General features: G+C 40.5%; 1 protein-coding gene across 3 annotated transcripts in view; it reads left to right on the top strand.

Moving 5' to 3' along the window:
• CTNNA3 (catenin alpha 3) overlaps positions 1-18,908 on the top strand; it is a 407,433-nt gene that overhangs the window by 275,458 nt on the left and 113,067 nt on the right. For all 3 annotated transcript variants that reach the window (XM_066191821.1, XM_066191820.1, XM_066191822.1), the window contains one exon: positions 6,952-7,108. In XM_066191821.1, the coding sequence (XP_066047918.1) occupies positions 6,952-7,108 (157 nt within the window). The remainder of the gene's footprint in view (positions 1-6,951; positions 7,109-18,908) is intronic.

Here is an 18,908-nt window from a genome sequence, read left to right as displayed (position 1 = left end):
TTGTCTTAATTTTTTTGGCCACTGCATTTAGTATTTTTGGGGTTGCTGTGTTCTTATTGCATTGTTGTTTCTTGTTGGATTTTTGAGTCTCTCTCTGAAGCAGTAGGTGTCTTAATCCTGAACATAATGTGAAGCTTTATGGTCATGTACTGTGTGTACACTTATCTCCTCATAATTATCAGGACTAGATAATGCTGCTGGGGTAGCATTTTCCAGGATATTGTGAGGAGAGGAATGGGCTGTGGATGGAAATTCTCCATCAGAAATGGGTGAAAGTTTCTTGTGGAAGTACAACCCTGCTTTGTCTTGATATGTCACTTTTGATATAACAATTAAACAATCTCCTTTTACTCTGCATCTGCTTTCAGGTGTTTCCAGTGGGGTTTAGAGTTCACCTTTGAATTGACAAAACAATTCAAGTCAGTTTTACTAATAAATATAGCCAGTAATTTATTTACTCTGGAATGCATTTAGCCCTTGGGTATGATGTGTCTGCATTGTCTAGAGCTGTTACCAACGTGACCTGAATTGCACTTATTTATACTGACTGAAATGCATTTTATGATTAAATGTGTTGTATACAAGATATTCAGCTTTCAAAGCTTTTAAATTGTTATGGGTTTTTTGTATCTGGGTTACTGCAATCACTTTATAGGCCAGATGCCAAAACAACAGTTTCACATATCTTTGCACCTTTTTACCATTATAGTGGGGTTTTTGCTTCCAAATTTGTTCTACTCTTTTTTGCAGAGCTTGAGTATGTCTGGATATTTAAGCTCCCCCACTGCGTTAAGAGAAATACAAGGCGCAGCTTGATAGAAATAAGTTCCCCACGATTTTGTGTTAAAAGAACAAAAATAGCAGAGTGTCAGCATGTTTCTGTGGTTTCTTTAGTAGAACCATTGTGTCCTAGTAGTGACCTAGGAGATCCTGTCCTGGTGTTGTTGCATTGTTTACATTTCTATTTACCTTTCCTAGGTTACCCTGGGGTAGTGTGTCACTCTTGCCCCAGAAGGAATTGATGTCAGTATTTATCATATAATCACTCTCTAACTGCATTTCAGAACAACAGCACTTAAGGTTGGAAGGGACCTTAGGATGTCTACGGCCTTTTGCTCACAGTTGTTTGTTTTAATGCTCAATTTCAAACTGAAGTCTTACCTTCCTCTAAACTGTGACTGGTCAAGTGATGAAAATCCAAGGGCAGAGACTGCACAACTGTTTGGGCAACTTGTTCCACAGCTTGACTGACCTTGGTGCGAAATTGCTCCTGTGCCATCTTCCATCAGCTCCTCCCTCGGTCTGATTGCTGTCGGAATAGCCTTCCACCATGCATGGCTGGGAAGAGACTGTCTGTGCTGTTTTTGTAATCTCCTGCATGTTGAAGGGCTACTCTTGGCCCTCTGAAGCCACCTTTTCCCCAGGCTGAAACAGAGATTTGGTACGTGCCAGTGCCTATCACCTGTACTAAAGGGGTCACCTCTGCTCTGACCCGATCTCCTTGAACTACTTTGTGCCACCGTCACAGCAGGAGATGGAGGCCAAGGGAGAAGAAGAAGGACCCAGGGCACCACCCTAAATCCTCCATCTTGTTCCCCATTCACCTCCATTCTAAGAACCCCAAAACTACAAAATTTTCCACCCGGTGATAAACTACACTACTGTCTGTCACACCTTTGTGGCTTGTAATCCTTCTCTCAATGCTGGAAGTTTTTCTTATGGGCTAAAGTCAAAGACTGTGTCTTCCTGGGCTCTGTGCCAGGGTCTACAACCCCCCTGCACAGATCTCAAACCCTCTTGCTCGGGTCCCAGACCTCTCTGCCGAGGTCTGTGGCCTTCCAGGACGTCCAAAGGGATGCCCTGGATTCCAACACCCAGGCTGAAACACTCAGTTCTGTCCTGCTCCTTGCAGGGTAAGAGCTCCTGCCCATGACCTTCTCAGTGGGCTTCTGCTGAATGTGCCTTACTTACTGTTGTCTCTGTTGTATCAAAGAGCCCAAAATGGGACACGTGGACACGGTTTTCCAGGTGTGATCCAGAAAGTGTCAGCTCTTCCTCTGCACCATGGCTGTGCCCCTTGAGCTCAGCTGTCATTGGGGAATGCTGCTGACATGGGGCAGGTGCCAGGTCCTTTTCCAGCCAGCTGCTTCCCAGACTGCGCCATGAGGAATATGTCACTCCAGCCCAGCTGTGGGACTGGATTTTACATGTTCAGGTGATCAGTTTGGAAAGAAGGAAGAAAAAACTCAGGTTCTATTCCATCAAAACGAGCTGGACGTGAATTTTCTTCCTTGAGGTCCTAAGCAGTGCAATTTCTTTTGTGATGTAGCATGAGATACTTAGTTTACTAACAGCCTGGAAAAAAAATCCACCTTTTGTAAGCTCAGAAACCACTTTTCTGTGTTTTGTTGTGTTATCCGTGTATGTGCCTCGATTATTCTTGTTCAGGTATGCTTAGAAACTGGTCACATTACATAAATTAATTGGGATCAGTGTTAGATGCGCAGAATAGTCTTGATTTTAAACAAAGACATGAATTCTAATCTCTAGAGATGGCAGACACAAATGACACACTGATGTACTGTTCACCTAGAATAGGACCATCCTGTTATACTTCCCTTAGCAATTAGATAAGGAGCTACAAAGTTCCACCTTACTGTAGCAAAACTCTGGTCAAGTTCGAATGGTGTTATCCTGGGGTGACCTCTTTCAGCTTTGCTGTAGTATCTTCTAGGGCAGAACTGACCCTTCTGTTCTTGGAGGTAAATTTCTCCAGCATATTTGAGAAATACTTGACTGAACTTGGCTCTGCTGTTACTCTGTCAAGTTGATGTATTTGCCCACCTAATTTTGTTGGAAATTAATCTGCTGGATGTACAAGTGAATGTAAAGCTGGGTGGCCAGCTCTTGTTATCTGAAAAGAAAGATAATCACCAAACAAAACCCAAGCTATTAATTTAGGTATATTTCTTGTTAGAGGGACTAACAGATTTTGGTATTCAGGATATCCTTATATTTAATTTCTAAGAAATTTCTTGTTTTCTTCTGCTGTAGTCACTGCCATAACAGGTATTTTCCATTGCTTTTCTTCTGTGTTTTTTTAATGGAAAGACTGTAAAAGCATTCTCCTTTAATGTTAGTCCAACCCTGCATATGCATGTTTTACTCTTGGGTTGTCTCTTTTTTCCTGACCTTGGGCTGGATGGTTCACCCTTCTCTAAAGGCACCATCCCACTGAACACTTCTTCCCTGCCTGGTGTGGCAGGATGGATGTCTGCTGTCCCCAAGCTGTCACCTCTGTAATAAAGGAGTAACGGTGCCGGTCCAAAGCTGCCTGTGTGACCAGTGTCCAGCTGTGGGCTTGTGGGCCTGCTCTGGTCTCGGTGTTTTGTTTTTCTGCCCCCCACACGCCCTGTTTTAGCCCGCTGTGCACAGGAGTACATCCCTGAAAGCTGCATGTCCTGTACATGCCTCAGATTTCATTTTAACTTACCTGTGTTTTGATGGAGCAACCAGCTGTTCAGAAGCTAGAAGAAGGTAGGGTTATCTTATTACTGCCATCATTTTGCTGTGTCCTCAGGCTTCTCTCAACTTGTGTAATCACTGCGCTGTTAAACCTGGTTTTCATTTGATGGAACGTATAGAGTATGATGTGTCCTGGACTTGATGAGGACATATGGATATTACTACTGTGCAGCTAATACTACCAGATGCTGTCCTTGCCTAGGTTCTGCTCACAAGTCCAAGGATTTATTTGAAAATTGGTAATTTAGCTCCTAGTGAAATGCCCCAGCAGTGAGCAGGAGTGGTAGCAGCTTTCTGGTAACCTGAATTGTGATATTTGTGTGCAGAAATAGAAATAAGGAAAAATTATTAATGAAATTTGAGCCGCCTAATGTGCTGTAATAAGGTAGAATGAGGCTATATTTAAGTAGCCAGTAACAAATGTTAACCTTATTTTAGATCAGGAGGCAGTGGTGAAACAGGACCTTCTGATGAGTTTTGCTCTCATTGTTTCTTGAGGCCAATTCAGACGATAAATCTATACCATGAATGATAGTTGGAGTGAAGTAGAAAAGCTAACAAACTTCATGAAGCCTAAGAAAGTGGAATTTTCCACTTGGTGTCTTGTTGGTGAGTCTGAGTATGTGCCAGTGTGAAATTTTCTTCTCCTTTTTTGATTTTTTTCCTTCTTTTTACAGGAGAAAGAGGTTTGAAGTCTCCATTTTACTTATGTAATAATGTATGTCTTCCAGTTTGTTAAGGCAGATTGAGAGTACATGGTCTGAACCACGCGTGTGCATCATGGCTTTGGGATGGTTCCAGACAAAACAAAGCTCACAGTAGATCTGTGCTTAGCCAAATTTCAGCAGCCTTGCTTGGCTCCTAGGCCTCGTACCTTGATGTGGTTCCCAGGCAGGACAAAGACATGGGGTCTGTAGTGTGCTCTGCACTTCAGACATGACAGGATTTTGATTTCATTGCTATCAGTCTGCATTGTTCTGTGGAGTGTTTTTCTGTGAGTTGTTTCCACACTTGTGGAAGCCATGTTTATCCAAAGTGGAATTAAGTCTGTTCTTAACAGGATATTAAGGGTTAGAGCGATTTCCCAGGGAAACCATAAGGAGCAGTGTCACCTTTAATGTTTAATTCAGGATCAGCTGCCTCTGTGTGGGATGGACCTGATTGCGCTTGTAGCTGCAAGTTTCCTGAGGGAAGCCTTAGGTAAATGCTCTGGTTTGTGCTGTTGGGTGATTAGAGATGCTGGAAGCAGCCTTGTGCACCCTCAGCCCATCACACGTGCCAGTGCAGTGTCTGTGTTGTTAGGGTGCACACCTGCCTGGGCTGGAGTTACTGCTGGCTTAGGGACTTTATTTCCAGAGAGATCTGGAGTCTTCAGGATTTCTAAATCCACCCATCTGATAAAGTTGGCTACATTCTGTAACAGTTTTGGTGATCTTCCTGAGCACTTCACCTCTTTATTTCATGTGGCGCGACAAAAGTTGGTTCTTTTTATCTTTGCCAAGATAAAAGATGCTGGTTCTGATACTGAAACGGCTTTTTGCACAGTCTAATTGTTACTTTTGGCAGAGCTAACCTGGTAAATCTGCCAAAACAAAGAAGAAAATTAGTAAGAAAAAGACTTTATTGTATTCGACCAGAAATAGAGTTTGACTTTCAGCTAATATCTAATTAGGGGCTTGAACAGAAAAGTTAGAAATTACCTGTTCAGTATCTCAGTCTTGATGGACACATTTTAAAACCTAAACTAGTTAGTGTGGTAAATCAAAACAGGACCAATGTGACCTAAAAATTATTGAGGTGAAATTTTGGGCCCCTGACTTAGAAAATTGCTCCTGTGAAATTGGATCAAGTGTGATAGGAATGAAAACAGGTAAAGCCTCAACTCCTACAAATTTCTTACTTTTAAAAGTGTTGTGGAAGCTGCTCTCGAGCCAAACAGAAATGGGCTTTTATATATTGCACTACATGTGGAAAGTTATGTATCTTGGGTATTGCTATTGAAATAGAGAAACTGGAGGTGATACCTTGTATGCAACTGTACAGGGATAGGCACTGAACGGAGGTTTTGGGTGTGTTGTGCATCCTAAAAAAATGTATGATTTGGATAGAAATACACATGCTGACTGCTTGAAGCCTGCTTTCCATTTTTAACATTTTCAAATGTTTAGAGTTAGAATTGGAAAAAATACTGATTACAACTTGCATCCCCACTTGTATAAAAATGCCCTCCGGTATGTAGGTGGCGGGTGTTTGATGCCAGCCTTAATGCCTTTTGCTCCTGGCAGTATCAGAGCTTTTGCTCTTTCCCTGTACTGTAACAAATGTTTGTTACCAAGTCAGGAACCCAGCTGACCAAAATGGGGAAGGCAGAATTCTCATTGTTACTGCACCAGCATATTCCGATCTATTCAAGTATCTTGCAAAGTCTTTTTAGGACTCTTGCCGGGGCCAGTGTGCAATTTGAAGGGTTTCTTCCTATTTCAGAATGTGAAAGAGAGCTTGTCATATATTTCATTTGGGATGTTGTGGTTTTTTTCTCGTTTTCCTGCTGCTCTTCCTGTGCTTTTTAATTCTCTCCCATGCTCAGCAACAAGGGTGTGTTATTTTTATTCTCCTTGTGTTTTGCTTGGTGTTTGGTTGATAAATAAGCAATATTCAGAAGGAAAAAAAGGGAAATGCAAGGTAAATGTTCAACTTCTACCTGGCATACGCGTTAGTTTAATTTTAAAATGTTTGTGTATATAACATCAACAAACTTCCATATTAGAAAAAAAAAAAAAACCACCTCTCTAGCTAACTGACTGAAGAAGTATCTATAGAAATAAACACATTGGGATCCACTGTTTGCATCTTCAGTTAGACTTTTCTGTAAAAGATGAAATCTACCCTCTTCACGTGGATATAATTTCTGGTTTCAGTCTGAACTGGTTTTGCACAACCAATCTGCTGCTTTCGTCTAGGTGTAGTGTGTGTTATGTAGACACACCTGTTGTTCTGGCAGAACTTCCCACTTCTCCATGGCAGAGGCTGATGTTCTCTCTCTCAGTGAAGGTATCCACTTGATGTTAAAGAGCTTAAACTCAGAACTGATGTTTGCTGTTCTGGTCAGTGTGTACCTGAAGTGTGTGTGAGTAAAAACCTCCTTGTATTTGGTATCTTGCCAACTGGGACAGCGTGATTTTCCTGCTAAAACCAAAGTGGTGGGATTTTGCTGTCCTCTTCCATCTGCTTCTTAATTTATGAAGCTGAAATGGAAGTTGGCCTATGAAACATCTGACTGATATTTCTGCTTGAGAACAGAACCAAAAGCTGAGCAAAGGTTTTGTTTGGAGAACAGGAATGCTGCTTTGTTATGTTAAGTAAAACAGAAGACTTGATTTCTGAAAAAAATAATTACTTAGTTGGTTTTGTCTATTTTTGGTACAGGTTATTAATGCTGCTTTAGCTCTTGCTGCCAGACCGAAAAGTCAAGTTGTGAAAAACAACATGGAGATGTATAGGGCTACGTGGGAGAATCACATCCGTGTTCTTACTGAAGCTGTGGATGATATAACGAGTATTGATGATTTCCTTGCTGTTTCAGGTATGATAATTTTCAGACTCCAGTTGTTCTTTTGTATGCTTTGAAAATTTTTCATCACTTTTCCATTGGAAACCAGTGGAAGATGAGGTTGTATAATGATTTGTGAAAGCATTGCTGCTGTTTCAAATCCCCACCCAGGGGATATTCCTGCTGTGCACAGTGTAGAGCTGGGCACAAGTCCCTGGGGCTGACCAGGTAGGTGTGACAGGAGTACATTTATCCATCCCCACAGCTTCATTTACCTCTGCAGTTTCAAATCCTCTCTGCAGCTGTGAGAAGTCTCCGAGGAAAGGCTTGCATATCCCTGTGCATGTATCTTAAACAAGAAGCTCTTGTGATACCCTGCGTTCCAGTTACTGTGGAATGCACAGTAGAATTTCTGGAGTTTTCAGTGCCACAGATATTTGTCACACAAAATGTACTTTTACAGATCTCTTCAGTGAAGAGGCCTTGGGTAGTAAACTGTATTTACTGAAGCAGAGAGTGTCTTCAGCATTTAAAAAGAAGACAGAAAACAGTTGCTTCACTTTTTTGCAGTTTAAAGGTCCCAGTTGTGGAGTAAGGTTCTACCCTCACCAAGGAAAAGTGTTTAACAAAAGCGTTTCACTTGCACAGTGCCTGTTTTTTGTGTTGCTCCTGCCAAAGTACACTTTCATAGGCATAGCTCGGACATCTTTGTATTGTGCAGCACGTGTAAATTTGTATAATTCTACTTTTTTGATTTCTCTTAAAGTAGTATAACCTGGAAAGGAAGGAAAGGTTTGTCTCATCTGCCTTAGATGTGGTTTAATTTCTGTGTCTGTATGGTCAGTGGGCCTTGCCGGCCCAGTTCTCTTTGGGCATGTTCTTTGGGCTTAGTTCCATCGGTTTATGCAGCAGTACGAAACACGAGCAGTTCTGCAGACCTAAGTAGTTTAAAACCCTTGTCAGTGAAGCCACAACTAAGTTCATGTTCCCAAGCCATGCTTTGCTCATTAAACATGAGGGTAGACCCTTGTATGAAAAGGGGTAGAGTTTGAGTATTCATTGCTCTAAAGCTTCTCTGGTACTGTCACTGTGGGGACTGGCAGCTGCTGGCGTGGAGTCCCAGTTAACTGAGTGCTGTTTGTTCCTTATGAGCAGGGTGTGGATATTACAGTGCAAACAGCGTGAGCAGAGATGGTTGTTCAGGCCCTTTGTGGGTCTGCCGATGAGGGGATACAGGGTTTTCCTCAGGGCGGGGAAATTCTCCTTGCTTTACAAGGTCAGCTGGTGTACCTGGCAAGTGACTTAGGTCTGAGTGTAGAAGTGTGGCTTAGTCATTCACAGGTACCATCCTGGGTCTATCTCAGCATCTTCATACAGAGAAGCATAACCTGAGAATTATTTTCTCCCTGTGTAAGTTAGCCTTTGATGGAAGTACTTTATGAAATGTGCCTCTTGCTTATAGTGCAAATCTTCCCTGTTTCTGAAATTTCCTGAAATTTATGCAGGTATTGCAAAAGTTGTTAATAAAGAGATGAAACAAGTCAATTGCTATCCTTAAAACTCAGGAGATTTCATAGTACGTTAAAAATCTTCTGTCAGATTAATTGAGCTAAATGATTACTTTTATCTATACAGCTATGATTCATTGAAATGGCACATTTCAGTTTTTTTTTTTTTTCTCAAAATTTCTTGGACTTGAATAAAATTAAGCATTCTAATAATCATTGTGTAAAAGAAAAATCTGTCACTGGGCAGCTGCTCTCTTCAGAGAAGACTCCTGGCTTTTTCATGTCTTTACATTCTTTGGTTGAACACAGTTGAATGATTAATAATACTTCACAGTAAGTAAAAGCAGAAACGAATTCAGGTAGCGCTGATGTGTAGGCCTACATGCCACGAGGTCCAGGAAAGGTGAACATTGCTGTATTTGCTTTAAATGGTGTGTAGAACATCTTCTGTAAGCCTTGGTAGAGCCCTTTGGCAGATGTTAATTTAATTTGTTTAAACTTCAAGTGTCGTGCTTTTTCTTAAGTGCTCTGTTGAAAAGATGTTTCTCTATGGCAATGTCACCTTTTTGCTTTGGGAAGGTTTTTTTTTTGTTTGTTTGTTTGTTTTTTTTTTTTACTAGTTTGTGTACAAAGAAGTAAATATTAGGAGTAATTGTAAGGAACAATGCAAGTCACTCTTGGTTTACTCTACAGGGTATTAGCAGCAATACCGTGTTCTGAGGGATTAAATCGTTCATCTACTGCTCTGTCTGAATAGAAAGGTTAGAAGTGTAATAGAAGATGGTATCTGCCCTTTTTTTGGAAATTACTCTGTAATTAGGAAAGTTAAAGGGCATTGAGGATTTTGCATCGTGTTTGGAAGGAAAGGAACTCCAGAACATGTATTTAATGGCCCTGTTTTTTCTACATGAATTAGTATTGTACATCTCATGCCAACGTGGGCATTCTGGGTTAAAAATACCTTTTTAAAGAACAGGTTTCTTTCAAAACAGATTCCGTGCTGTGCCGGCATGTCAGCGTCTCACATGTGAGTTGGAGTTGCTGAGTCTGCAGGTGCTGAGGGAAATGATGAATCCTGGAGTGTCAGAACTGCATTCAGATTTACAGGGCACTTCTTAGGAAATACAGTAAACACACCTTCCCTAGTGGTTCTGGTGGTTCCGAGCTCTGCATCATACAAGAGAATTGCCTACTTTAAAGTTCATTTAAAATTTCTTCTCTGACTGATAGAGAGGTTAGTTATTTCTGACAATCCTGCTTCTCCCACTGGCACTCAGGGAAAGAGGATTGTAAGCATTTGGAAGGCTGGTTGTTTTGTCTTTTGATTTTTTTTTGTGGTTGTGGGTTTGTTTGTTTTAGTTTGTTCTATGTTCTTATAAATGACATCTAATAATAAACAAAATGCTGTTCTTCTTAGTGTATTGGTCTTGGCTTTTCAAATTCATGCACCTTCTTGAAATTGGATTTTTTTTTTGTTTCAGTTGTGTATTCTTGCTATTTATATATGATACTGTATTCAAAGGACAACAGTGCTACGAAAAAAAAAGATGAAATCAGGTCTTTACGAGTGAAAAAGAGCTCTGATTGCAAATAGCTGAAGTGGAGGTCTGTTCCTTGTAAAGGAAAGCAAGAGTTAATGACTAGTGGGGAAAAAAAAGTAATTGTAATTATGAAGCATTATAAATGATGATGCTGTTGTTCATAGATTTGTTACACCTTGTAGGAACAGAGAATCAGTCTCAGCCTATTGGTTTTGGGTAGTTAATTTATGCGAGGAAGAATGTGGGTGTTAATCTTTACAACCCACTGACATTAAGTTTAAAAATTACTGTCATCCATTTATCATGATGATGTGAAGTCTACAGATTCATAAATTAAAGTGTGCTGTTGCATATGATGCATGAATTTCCAGGAAACCCGTTTTGTTATGCTTGTAATTGCATTCATGTTGGTAAATCTGAAATTTTATCCTCAACTCTCTGCTGCTGTAAACTGACTCATTAGTGTCTTCTCCCTCATACAGTTAGCCTGCAAACAGAGTTTGAGGCTCATTTCCTAACTTTGATTCTTCTGTGTTGTTTCAATACTGTTTTATTCAAAATTGCCTTAGCAAACCTAGTGGGTGTAGGTGGAAAATCTGAAACATTAGTATTTCCTTCCTTTGTATGTATGTTTTCTGCTCATGGTGATGGTGTGTAATTGCAATGACAGGCTAATTGCAATTCACAAGTATTTCAATTTTATCATGTGTTAGAAAACCAGTAAGAAAAGACTTGGATCCTTTAGTCCCAGAATTAACTCAACGTTTTCAAGGACAGTATAGGTGAGATCTGAAGTGTGTTTGTATATACAGAATTCTCAGGACCTGGGATTCTGTTTTTCCCTTTTCTGTCACCTTCTTGAAGATCTTGCATGACAGACCACTCCGCTGCTTCTGTATCCTTCTCTTAATGTCCTTGCCCAAACTAAGATTATTTCATCAGCTGGGCCTTCTCTTCAGCCTCCCCTATGCTGTCTTGAGTTTTGTTCTGTCATATTTATGGTATCACAATGCTTAAATTCCTTTAATTGTACCTCCTCTTATGCCAAAATGGAAGTGCCGTGTTTTCATAAAAAGATTTCCTTGTTCATCTCTTTTCTCATTCTCTTCATGTATGAATAAGTCTGTCTTCTTCAGGTACAGTCCACAAATGACGCAGAGACTTTTCTGTTGTGTAAAATGAAGTCTGTGCTCTCCACCCTTTTATATACCTCCTTGAAATACAATTTGTCTGAACTGCATTTTGTCCCTTGTAATTGCATCAGCATTTTAATTGAACTAATTTTTTAAAGGTAAATGCATTCCAAATAATGGGTAACAAGTCATTAGACACTGAGAGGGTTTTGTCTGATGTCCAGTTTGTTGTTTCCCTATCAGTAGTTCTGTTTGCTGCTCTTCACCTGGTGGAGTCATAGTGAGTGCAGTGACTTACACGTCTGCCTCAGGTGAGGGTTTGTGTAATTCCTCCATGCAGTTTCCACTGCCAAATTGATGTTGGCGAACGTGGACACAGGCAAATCAATCTGCAGCAGAATCTGGAGAGTCTGCCACTCTAAGTCCTGTGAAGAGAGCAGTATTTTGCAATGTATCCACAGGTGCCCCACAAATTCAGCTCCTTACAGGAACTGTAGGAACTGGAGAGGTCTTAAATAGGTAAAGACTTCAGAGACTGCTGAGGAAGTTATGTGATGGGATTAAGGATCATTCAAGATAACTTGAGTAGGCAAAAGGGAATAACATTTTTACTGAAGAATTGGGACCAATCAGTGACTCCTAACAAGAAGAAGAGCCATAGTTCACTTTCCAGTGGTACTCTTGTTCTGGGATGGTGGGCAGACTTTCAGAGCAGATCCAGGGAAACTGCACATTCCTCCCACCAAATGGAGTAGAGAAGATTACACTCCAAATGTGGAGTGTGCAGGGAATTCCTGAAAAGTCTGAAATCATACAAGCTAGATATTTGTTTCCAATTTAGTAATCTTTCACTTGGAATCTAAAAATTGAGCATGGTGGGAAACAGTATAATGCCATTGTGTTAGAAAAAAAAGTTGCTTTTAATGTAAACCTGTGCCATAAGAAACTACTTTTAATTCAAGGAAAGCAGTAAAAGATGGGATGTTATAGTAAAGCTGTTGGAGAAAATCCTTTTTTTGAGTGCAAAGAGTCTTCTGGCGGTCAACAAGAACAAGAGCTAAGAGACCATATTTTGGACTGCTTTTGTTTGATTTCAGGGAAGATTTCTCTGTCAAACACCAGAAAAATAATCAGGAAAAAAGGACCTACCTTATGTATTTTATCCACAGGTCTGTTTCTAAAGACATAATTTACCGATCACACAGAGGGAGCAAATATCCAGCTTCACTTCTTTCCCCAGCGTTTATAGCTCCAGCTGTGGAGCCCCAGCTGCTGCTGCTGCAGTTTCTACTCCTGGGAGAGGTCTTCAGGAGCTGATTAGGAAAGAGTGGGTCAGGTGGACTTGGACCATGTGGGATAACATGAGCAAAATGGCAGAATAGAGGAGCAGAATTAAAGACTAACAGGGATTAGAAGAGACCTCTGGAGATTATCTACTGAAGCATCTTGTGTAGAGCAGGGCAAACTTCCCACTTGCTACAGAAATTTAATTCGAAACTCTTCAGTTATATGTGGTGCAAATCTTGGTTTTAATTTGGTCTTAGCCGTTATTGTACAACAAAACTTAAGCAATGCAACACTTAACTAGTATTAATCTACTGCAATCAAATGTAAAAAATGTCTGCTTGGCAAATCCCTTCTCCTGGTTGCATCACTGAGAGAAGAATGAAGTACATCTGAATCACACCAATGAAGAGTCGATTCATGTAAGTGTATTTCCATAAGATATTTTTTTTGGAGGATGGAGAATGGGGACCTAGTGCTTCATTATTTCTGTGTAGTACTAAACCAGTTGAACAGTTTTAGAAAAGATCCTGACAAAAACCCCTCTTGGTTTGTTGTACTAATTCTTGGCCGGATTGCACAGAAGTCAATTTCTGTTTGGTAATACTGTTCTCCAAGCTGTTCCAGGGTTTAAGGGTTATTTTTGGTTTTTGTTGTGTTCGTGAAAGAGCTGCATGAGACGGACTTTTGTGTCTCAACGCTATTCCTGTGTATATTGTTGATGTTTGTGCTGGTTTTGCATAGATAGATGTTTAGTAAAGAGGGTAAAAGCCACCCTGCGAAAGTGATTTTTCTGGGAGAGACTGCTAACAGCTTCCTCCGTGCCTGACAGGGCCAATCAGGGACTAGTTTTGAATACCGGCACCTTGTTAAACCGCTGCAGCCCCAGTGTGCCCTGAATCTACCACCAACCATCATGACCTCTGCTGGCCCCCCGCAAGATATGAACTCTTTCCTTGCGCAGATGAAACTTGCAAGGCACTGTTCCTCTCTGAGTGAGAGAAAAGGACAGAGTGAAAACATGTAGAGGGACAATATGAAGACATTAAGGAGGAGTCACATCCTGGATGGGAGGAGAAGCCTTGGTTTTAGGCTGAAATTCTTTGGTAAGGCCGTGGTGATGGGCTGTGATATACTAGAATGTCCCTTTAAACAGTATGGGAGGATGGAGTTTTTAAATTACAGACATGGACGAAGACATTTATACTGAAGCAAGTAAATGCTAAAGTACCTGTGACTTCATGAGAAGCTTAAACAGAGAGAAAGAGATGAAGCTAAAGATCTGCTCCCAGAGAGAGAAGATCTCTGTTCCCAGAGATGAAAATGATCTCAAAACTAAATAAAGAAAAACTTTGCTTTTGAACCACTCATCTTTAAAATGGGACCTCCTGAGTTTACATGGCCCATCATGCAGCTGTGGGAAGGCTGCATGATATGGGAGGGACTTGACAAATGCAGATTCCCAGGCAGCTGCTTTTGTGAGAATTAAAGCCACGAGAGAACTGTTTCTCATGTGGAGAAGTTTCTGTGGCATGGCGAAAGAGACTCCTCTCCCTAAAAGAGCTGATGAAAGACTATTTTAGAGGTAATAAACTGACCTAAGTTCTAAATTTTTTCTCTGCATGTTGCCAGTGAGAAAGTAAAGAAACTTGTGGAGGGAGAAAAAGTGTTTCGAAAGTTTTATTCTGATTCTTATTCATTTTCTCCCTCTTGTAGTTAGGTTAATAGTTTTATTTATACCCTTTAAATTTTGAGCCTGCTTTGCTCTTCTCCTAATCTTATCCCACAGCAGAAAAAGAGTAAATAATTCTAGTGGGTGCTCAACCCACCACATTGATTGGTTCATTGTCCAGGAAACCAAAATTTGGTGAACCAAAACCACTACTGTGTTCTTTGTAGGCTTTTTGTTAGTGTCTGTTTGTGATTGATGGCATAAAATAGCTGAATGAAGTTTGTGCAGTTCTTCACTCGTATTCCCAAAATAGCTGAATGAAGTTTGTGCAGTTCTTCACTCATATTCCCCTGGGCTCTGCTACCACTGACTGCACTGAGCAGTTCTCAGACTTCCCAAACTTCATCTTTCATCCTTAAGAGACCTTAAGTTAGACAGTTGCAGGCTTTTTGTGTAATTGTTTCTGCATTAGTATCAAGCCAGTATTTGTTATGAATCATAACTTTTTAAAGAAAAGTAGTTCTTAAATAGGTGATTTTATTATTTTTGCAAAGTCTGATGAGCCTTTCTTCCTCCATCTCCAGGTAAGTACATTTCTAAGCTTAGTCTCCCTTGTTTTTCTTTGATACTCAGTAGGCAGAGAGGTTCATTTTGGGAGAGTCACAGCTCGTTCTGGATGATGCAGTCATTCTCTCCTAAATACAGAAAACGCTGGCTGAGATTAGACTAATATAAAATGTTATTAATTCTCCCCTTGATCTTCCAGTCTGATGTATTTCCTGTTGGCGGCTAGGTTTTTTCAAATATGTAGCAGATGTGTAGCATTATCCAATTTTGTACGTTAGAGGCAGACCTTTCCTCTATTTCTTCAAAATTACTTTGCATCAGTCACTTTAAAAAAAAAAAAAATCTCGTGTCCGTTCAGTTTCTCTGCCTTTTCACATCCCTAAATGCAATTACATGCAAGTACTCTTCCAGGTTTTATAATATTCTCAGAGTGTCACACAGCCTTCCTTATCTCTACCCTGTGGTAGTTACTCTGCTGTTGAATGGTTCTTCATTATCTGGTGTCACACTCTGTATAAAGGTTTTCTGAAGAAATAACTTTCTTGATGCTGCCTGTCCTGTTAATGGCATCATATTCATTTTCCCATGATTGTGTCCTAGTCTACCCAGTGCTGGGTGGTTTTTTTTCCCCAGAACCTCAGATAATCTGAAAGAATAATTTATAGTTGCCATAGGAGGCAGGCAGGCAGGATGGAAAGAGGCCAAGATATGAAGAGAGTGTTAATATCTTTTTTGTTACAATTGAAAGGAGGAGAAAGCTCTGGGGTTTTAGTATAAAACCCCTCTTTCTTGTATGCAACAAAACCAGCGAACTTCAAGGTAAAAATGGCTTAATTTAACTTAATTTCTGACATTTGAGAGAGGAGGCTGCAGAGCAGCAGAGGTGGTTACCATATTCTTGTCTGTTGATTGTGTCTGCTAACCAGTGGTCCTGCTTCTTTTAGGATCTGTGATGGGTTCCCATGATGATCACACATCAGCAAACTATCCAAACCAAAGTGGTAGTTACTCTGGAAAAAGCCTGGCCATCCCTACTATTTCTTCTCATATTCCACTGGAAGTTTTAGATATGCTTAGAAATTTCTTTAATGCCAACTTCTGAAGTTCAGGTTAAAAGTTCTGAAAGGTGGTATGCTGTGTTGTAGTGTTTTGAAGTCTAGAAGCCATTTTGCAAGTGATTTCTCCTCATTTTATTCCTTAATTTGCTCGGCTCTTTTTAGTAGTGTGCATTTCCATTGAAAATTTCTCATTTCCTTCCTCTCTCACCCCAAAATCTCCTCATTTTTTTTTCCTTTGAAGTTTATATTTTAAAACTTCTAGTGTCATTCCTTCCTCCTTTTATCATTAAAACCAAATTAAAAAGCCTTCTGCAAGATGCTGGTAGGTGTGGGTAAGGCTGTAAAATTTTAATGCTTTGTCTGCTAACTTAGGGGAGCCACTTGCAGACAGTGTATGACATCTCTGCCTTTTGATTGTGCTGTGGTTTTCATTCAGTGATTCAGGAATGCGTGTCAGTGTTCATGGTGCTGAACAGCTACACTGAGCCTGCATTATGCAAGGTGGGAGTCTGAGGTCATTGCAGTTCTGCTCCTCTGCAGGCACAGCTTTATGTGCCTTACTGGTCACTTGATTTTTGTCAAAATATGCAGTTTTGCTCAAGTTAGATACAAAGTGTTGGGTGCAATCTGGGCTGATTGGATTAGATAACGTAATATTGCAGTAATTCTCATCTTTGTGGATACTGAAATGCACTTAGGCTCGACTCTGAGACTGGGAGGTCTAAGGGGCTCCCTAGGAGGCCTTGTTTGTAGAGCCAAGGTCACTCTTCTTTTAACTTGGTGACGTTGCTGCATCTTTTATTATGTTAAAAAAACAGCACTTGATGAGTAGCACTTCTGTGTACGGTAAGGCCAGGTCTCGGCAGGGAAGTATTAATAGCATTAGGTTTTAGCTTTTGACCAGGCTCTGTTTCACACCTCTTTGGACAGTTGCAGTCATTAAGATGGCAATCTGGGCAGTTAAGTCACTCAAACTGCAAAACACACTGTAAATACTTGGGCAGGGAGTACGGGAATGATCCAGATTTCTGTCTTGCTTATTTCTCTTGATATAATTCATTTTCTATCAGTGGTTTAAAGTTCTGGTTCACTTTTCCAGTCCATCTGGAACAGTTCATCTGCGTGTTTGCAGATGAATACATCACAAAAATTGCCAATTACAGATTCACCCTTAGCATAGCTATGGAGATCATGGGGAAAAAACTCAAACCAACAAGATGCATTTCAGAGATTTAAGATTAAATCTGATGTTTTCATGCTGGCCTTCTGGCACCTGCAATAGCAAAATACCATGCCTTGCTTTTTGTAGGAGAATAAACATAAGAATCTAGGTAGAGATGTATGCACTTAATTACAGTTCCAACAGGAAGGTAAATTACACAGTGGATTTCAATAGCTTTTATATCAAGTTTGTTCAGCCCTACTGTAATGTGCTTCAGGATAAATATAAATTAGTTAAGCTTAAAATAGTCAAGCTGCCTCTTCATTGTTCTCCCTTGGCTTGTAAGAAAATGGCCTTGAATTTTCCCTTTCTTATGAAGACTAAGAGCTGGATCTGTGTGTCACTGAGCATGCAAGATTTGTTTTTGCTGGTGCAGCTCTTGGCTGTTAATCATCCACCTGGAAATTCTGTCAAAATCGTCATACTGCTTTGTCCTTGCTGGGAATAGCCTCTGCTTTTCCCTGCTCTTTCTTCTAAACTCCTCTTCTTCCCTAACATTGTAATAGCTGCCCTTTCAGCAATGTAGGGATGTATCTTGTGGAGGAGTAGGGGGTTTGGTTGTGCTGCTCACTAAAGTGGGTGTTTTTAAATGGAAGTAAGGACAAGAACTATTTGCAGCATCTTAGATATATCTTTACTACCAGGTATTCTCTGGGAGATCACAGCCTTATTTGCCATTAGTTACTGTTATTTGCCATTAGTTACTGTTGAGCTAGTGAACTTCTAGTGTTTTCTTAATTGACTTCAGAAATTTCTATGCTCAACCGTAGTAACCAATTTATAGGTCAATATTTTGTGTAGGCTTAGGGTTTTTTTCACTACACATTTGAGGACATTGAACTGATTTGCTTGATTCTCTGATCACTTGGTGCTGTGATTCCATCTTCAGTTCTTTGTTGTCAGCTTTGACTGCCTGAAATGAGAGAAGACAAGAAAAATTCCCTCCTTCATTACTTCAATACTTCCCTTTTATATTACTTTTGAAAGCATTGAATGACACTATTTCAGAGCCAATCCCTGTGGAAATGCTGGTTTACAGAGTTGTCTGCTTGTTTCTGCCCCTTGTTTTGTCTTTTGTGAGAAGTAACACCAGTAGGTCTGTCATTTATCCTGTGCCATCTCAGAGGTCTCCAGGAATAGCAGCTGAAGGCGTTTTGGAAATCCAGCGTCCAGGTGGCAGCTGCAGTGCTTCTCTCACTCTTCGCTGGTGCCTCCAGTTTGTGATACACAGCTTTCTACACTGCCGAGCTACTTGGACCCTTCTTAATTATGTGGTATTCCTGTCTCTCTCTGTTCTCTTTTATAGAGTAGTTTATACCACTTTTCCAGCAGAAATACTACACACAGCTTTCTGATTGCCCTGATTCCTCCCAACTGCCTCAGAAATTACCACCATGGCAATCCATTCTTCTTACTCTGTTCTTAAGATAAATAGAACTTGATATGCTGCGTGTCACAATGCATAGTTCAATGAGTCATTTGCTGTTCTCTTTAGAGGAATGTCTTCTTCCTGGAGATTTGTTGATGTCATGGTTTCCTTTTTGTTCTAACTGAAAATCAGGTGTTTTCTCCTGCCTCTCTTGGATATCCATATCCCCGTATCCTTGCCTCAGAAGTAGCTTACAGTCCTGATACACTGGTTGAAATGCAAATTGCTCTTGCAGCACTCCTGGCTTAGACTCAAGGGCAAACACTCTGGTGTGTTACGCTTGTTAGGCAGTGGATGTGTTTTTAGGGACTGCTTGGTTAGGTTTGCCATGTCCTAGCCACCGGATCTGACCGCGGCTCACAGGCTGATTTTGGGAACCATTCTGGCAAGTGTTGTCCCATGAAAACCTGCTATTTGAA

This window comes from Chamaea fasciata, unplaced genomic scaffold (assembly GCF_029207755.1).
Source record: "Chamaea fasciata isolate MVZ Bird 193981 ecotype frontalis unplaced genomic scaffold, bChaFas1.0.hap1 SCAF_9, whole genome shotgun sequence".
NCBI lineage: Eukaryota > Metazoa > Chordata > Aves > Passeriformes > Sylviidae > Chamaea > Chamaea fasciata.
Note: the sequence above shows the minus strand (reverse complement) of the source record. Positions and strands in the feature narration are given on the sequence as shown.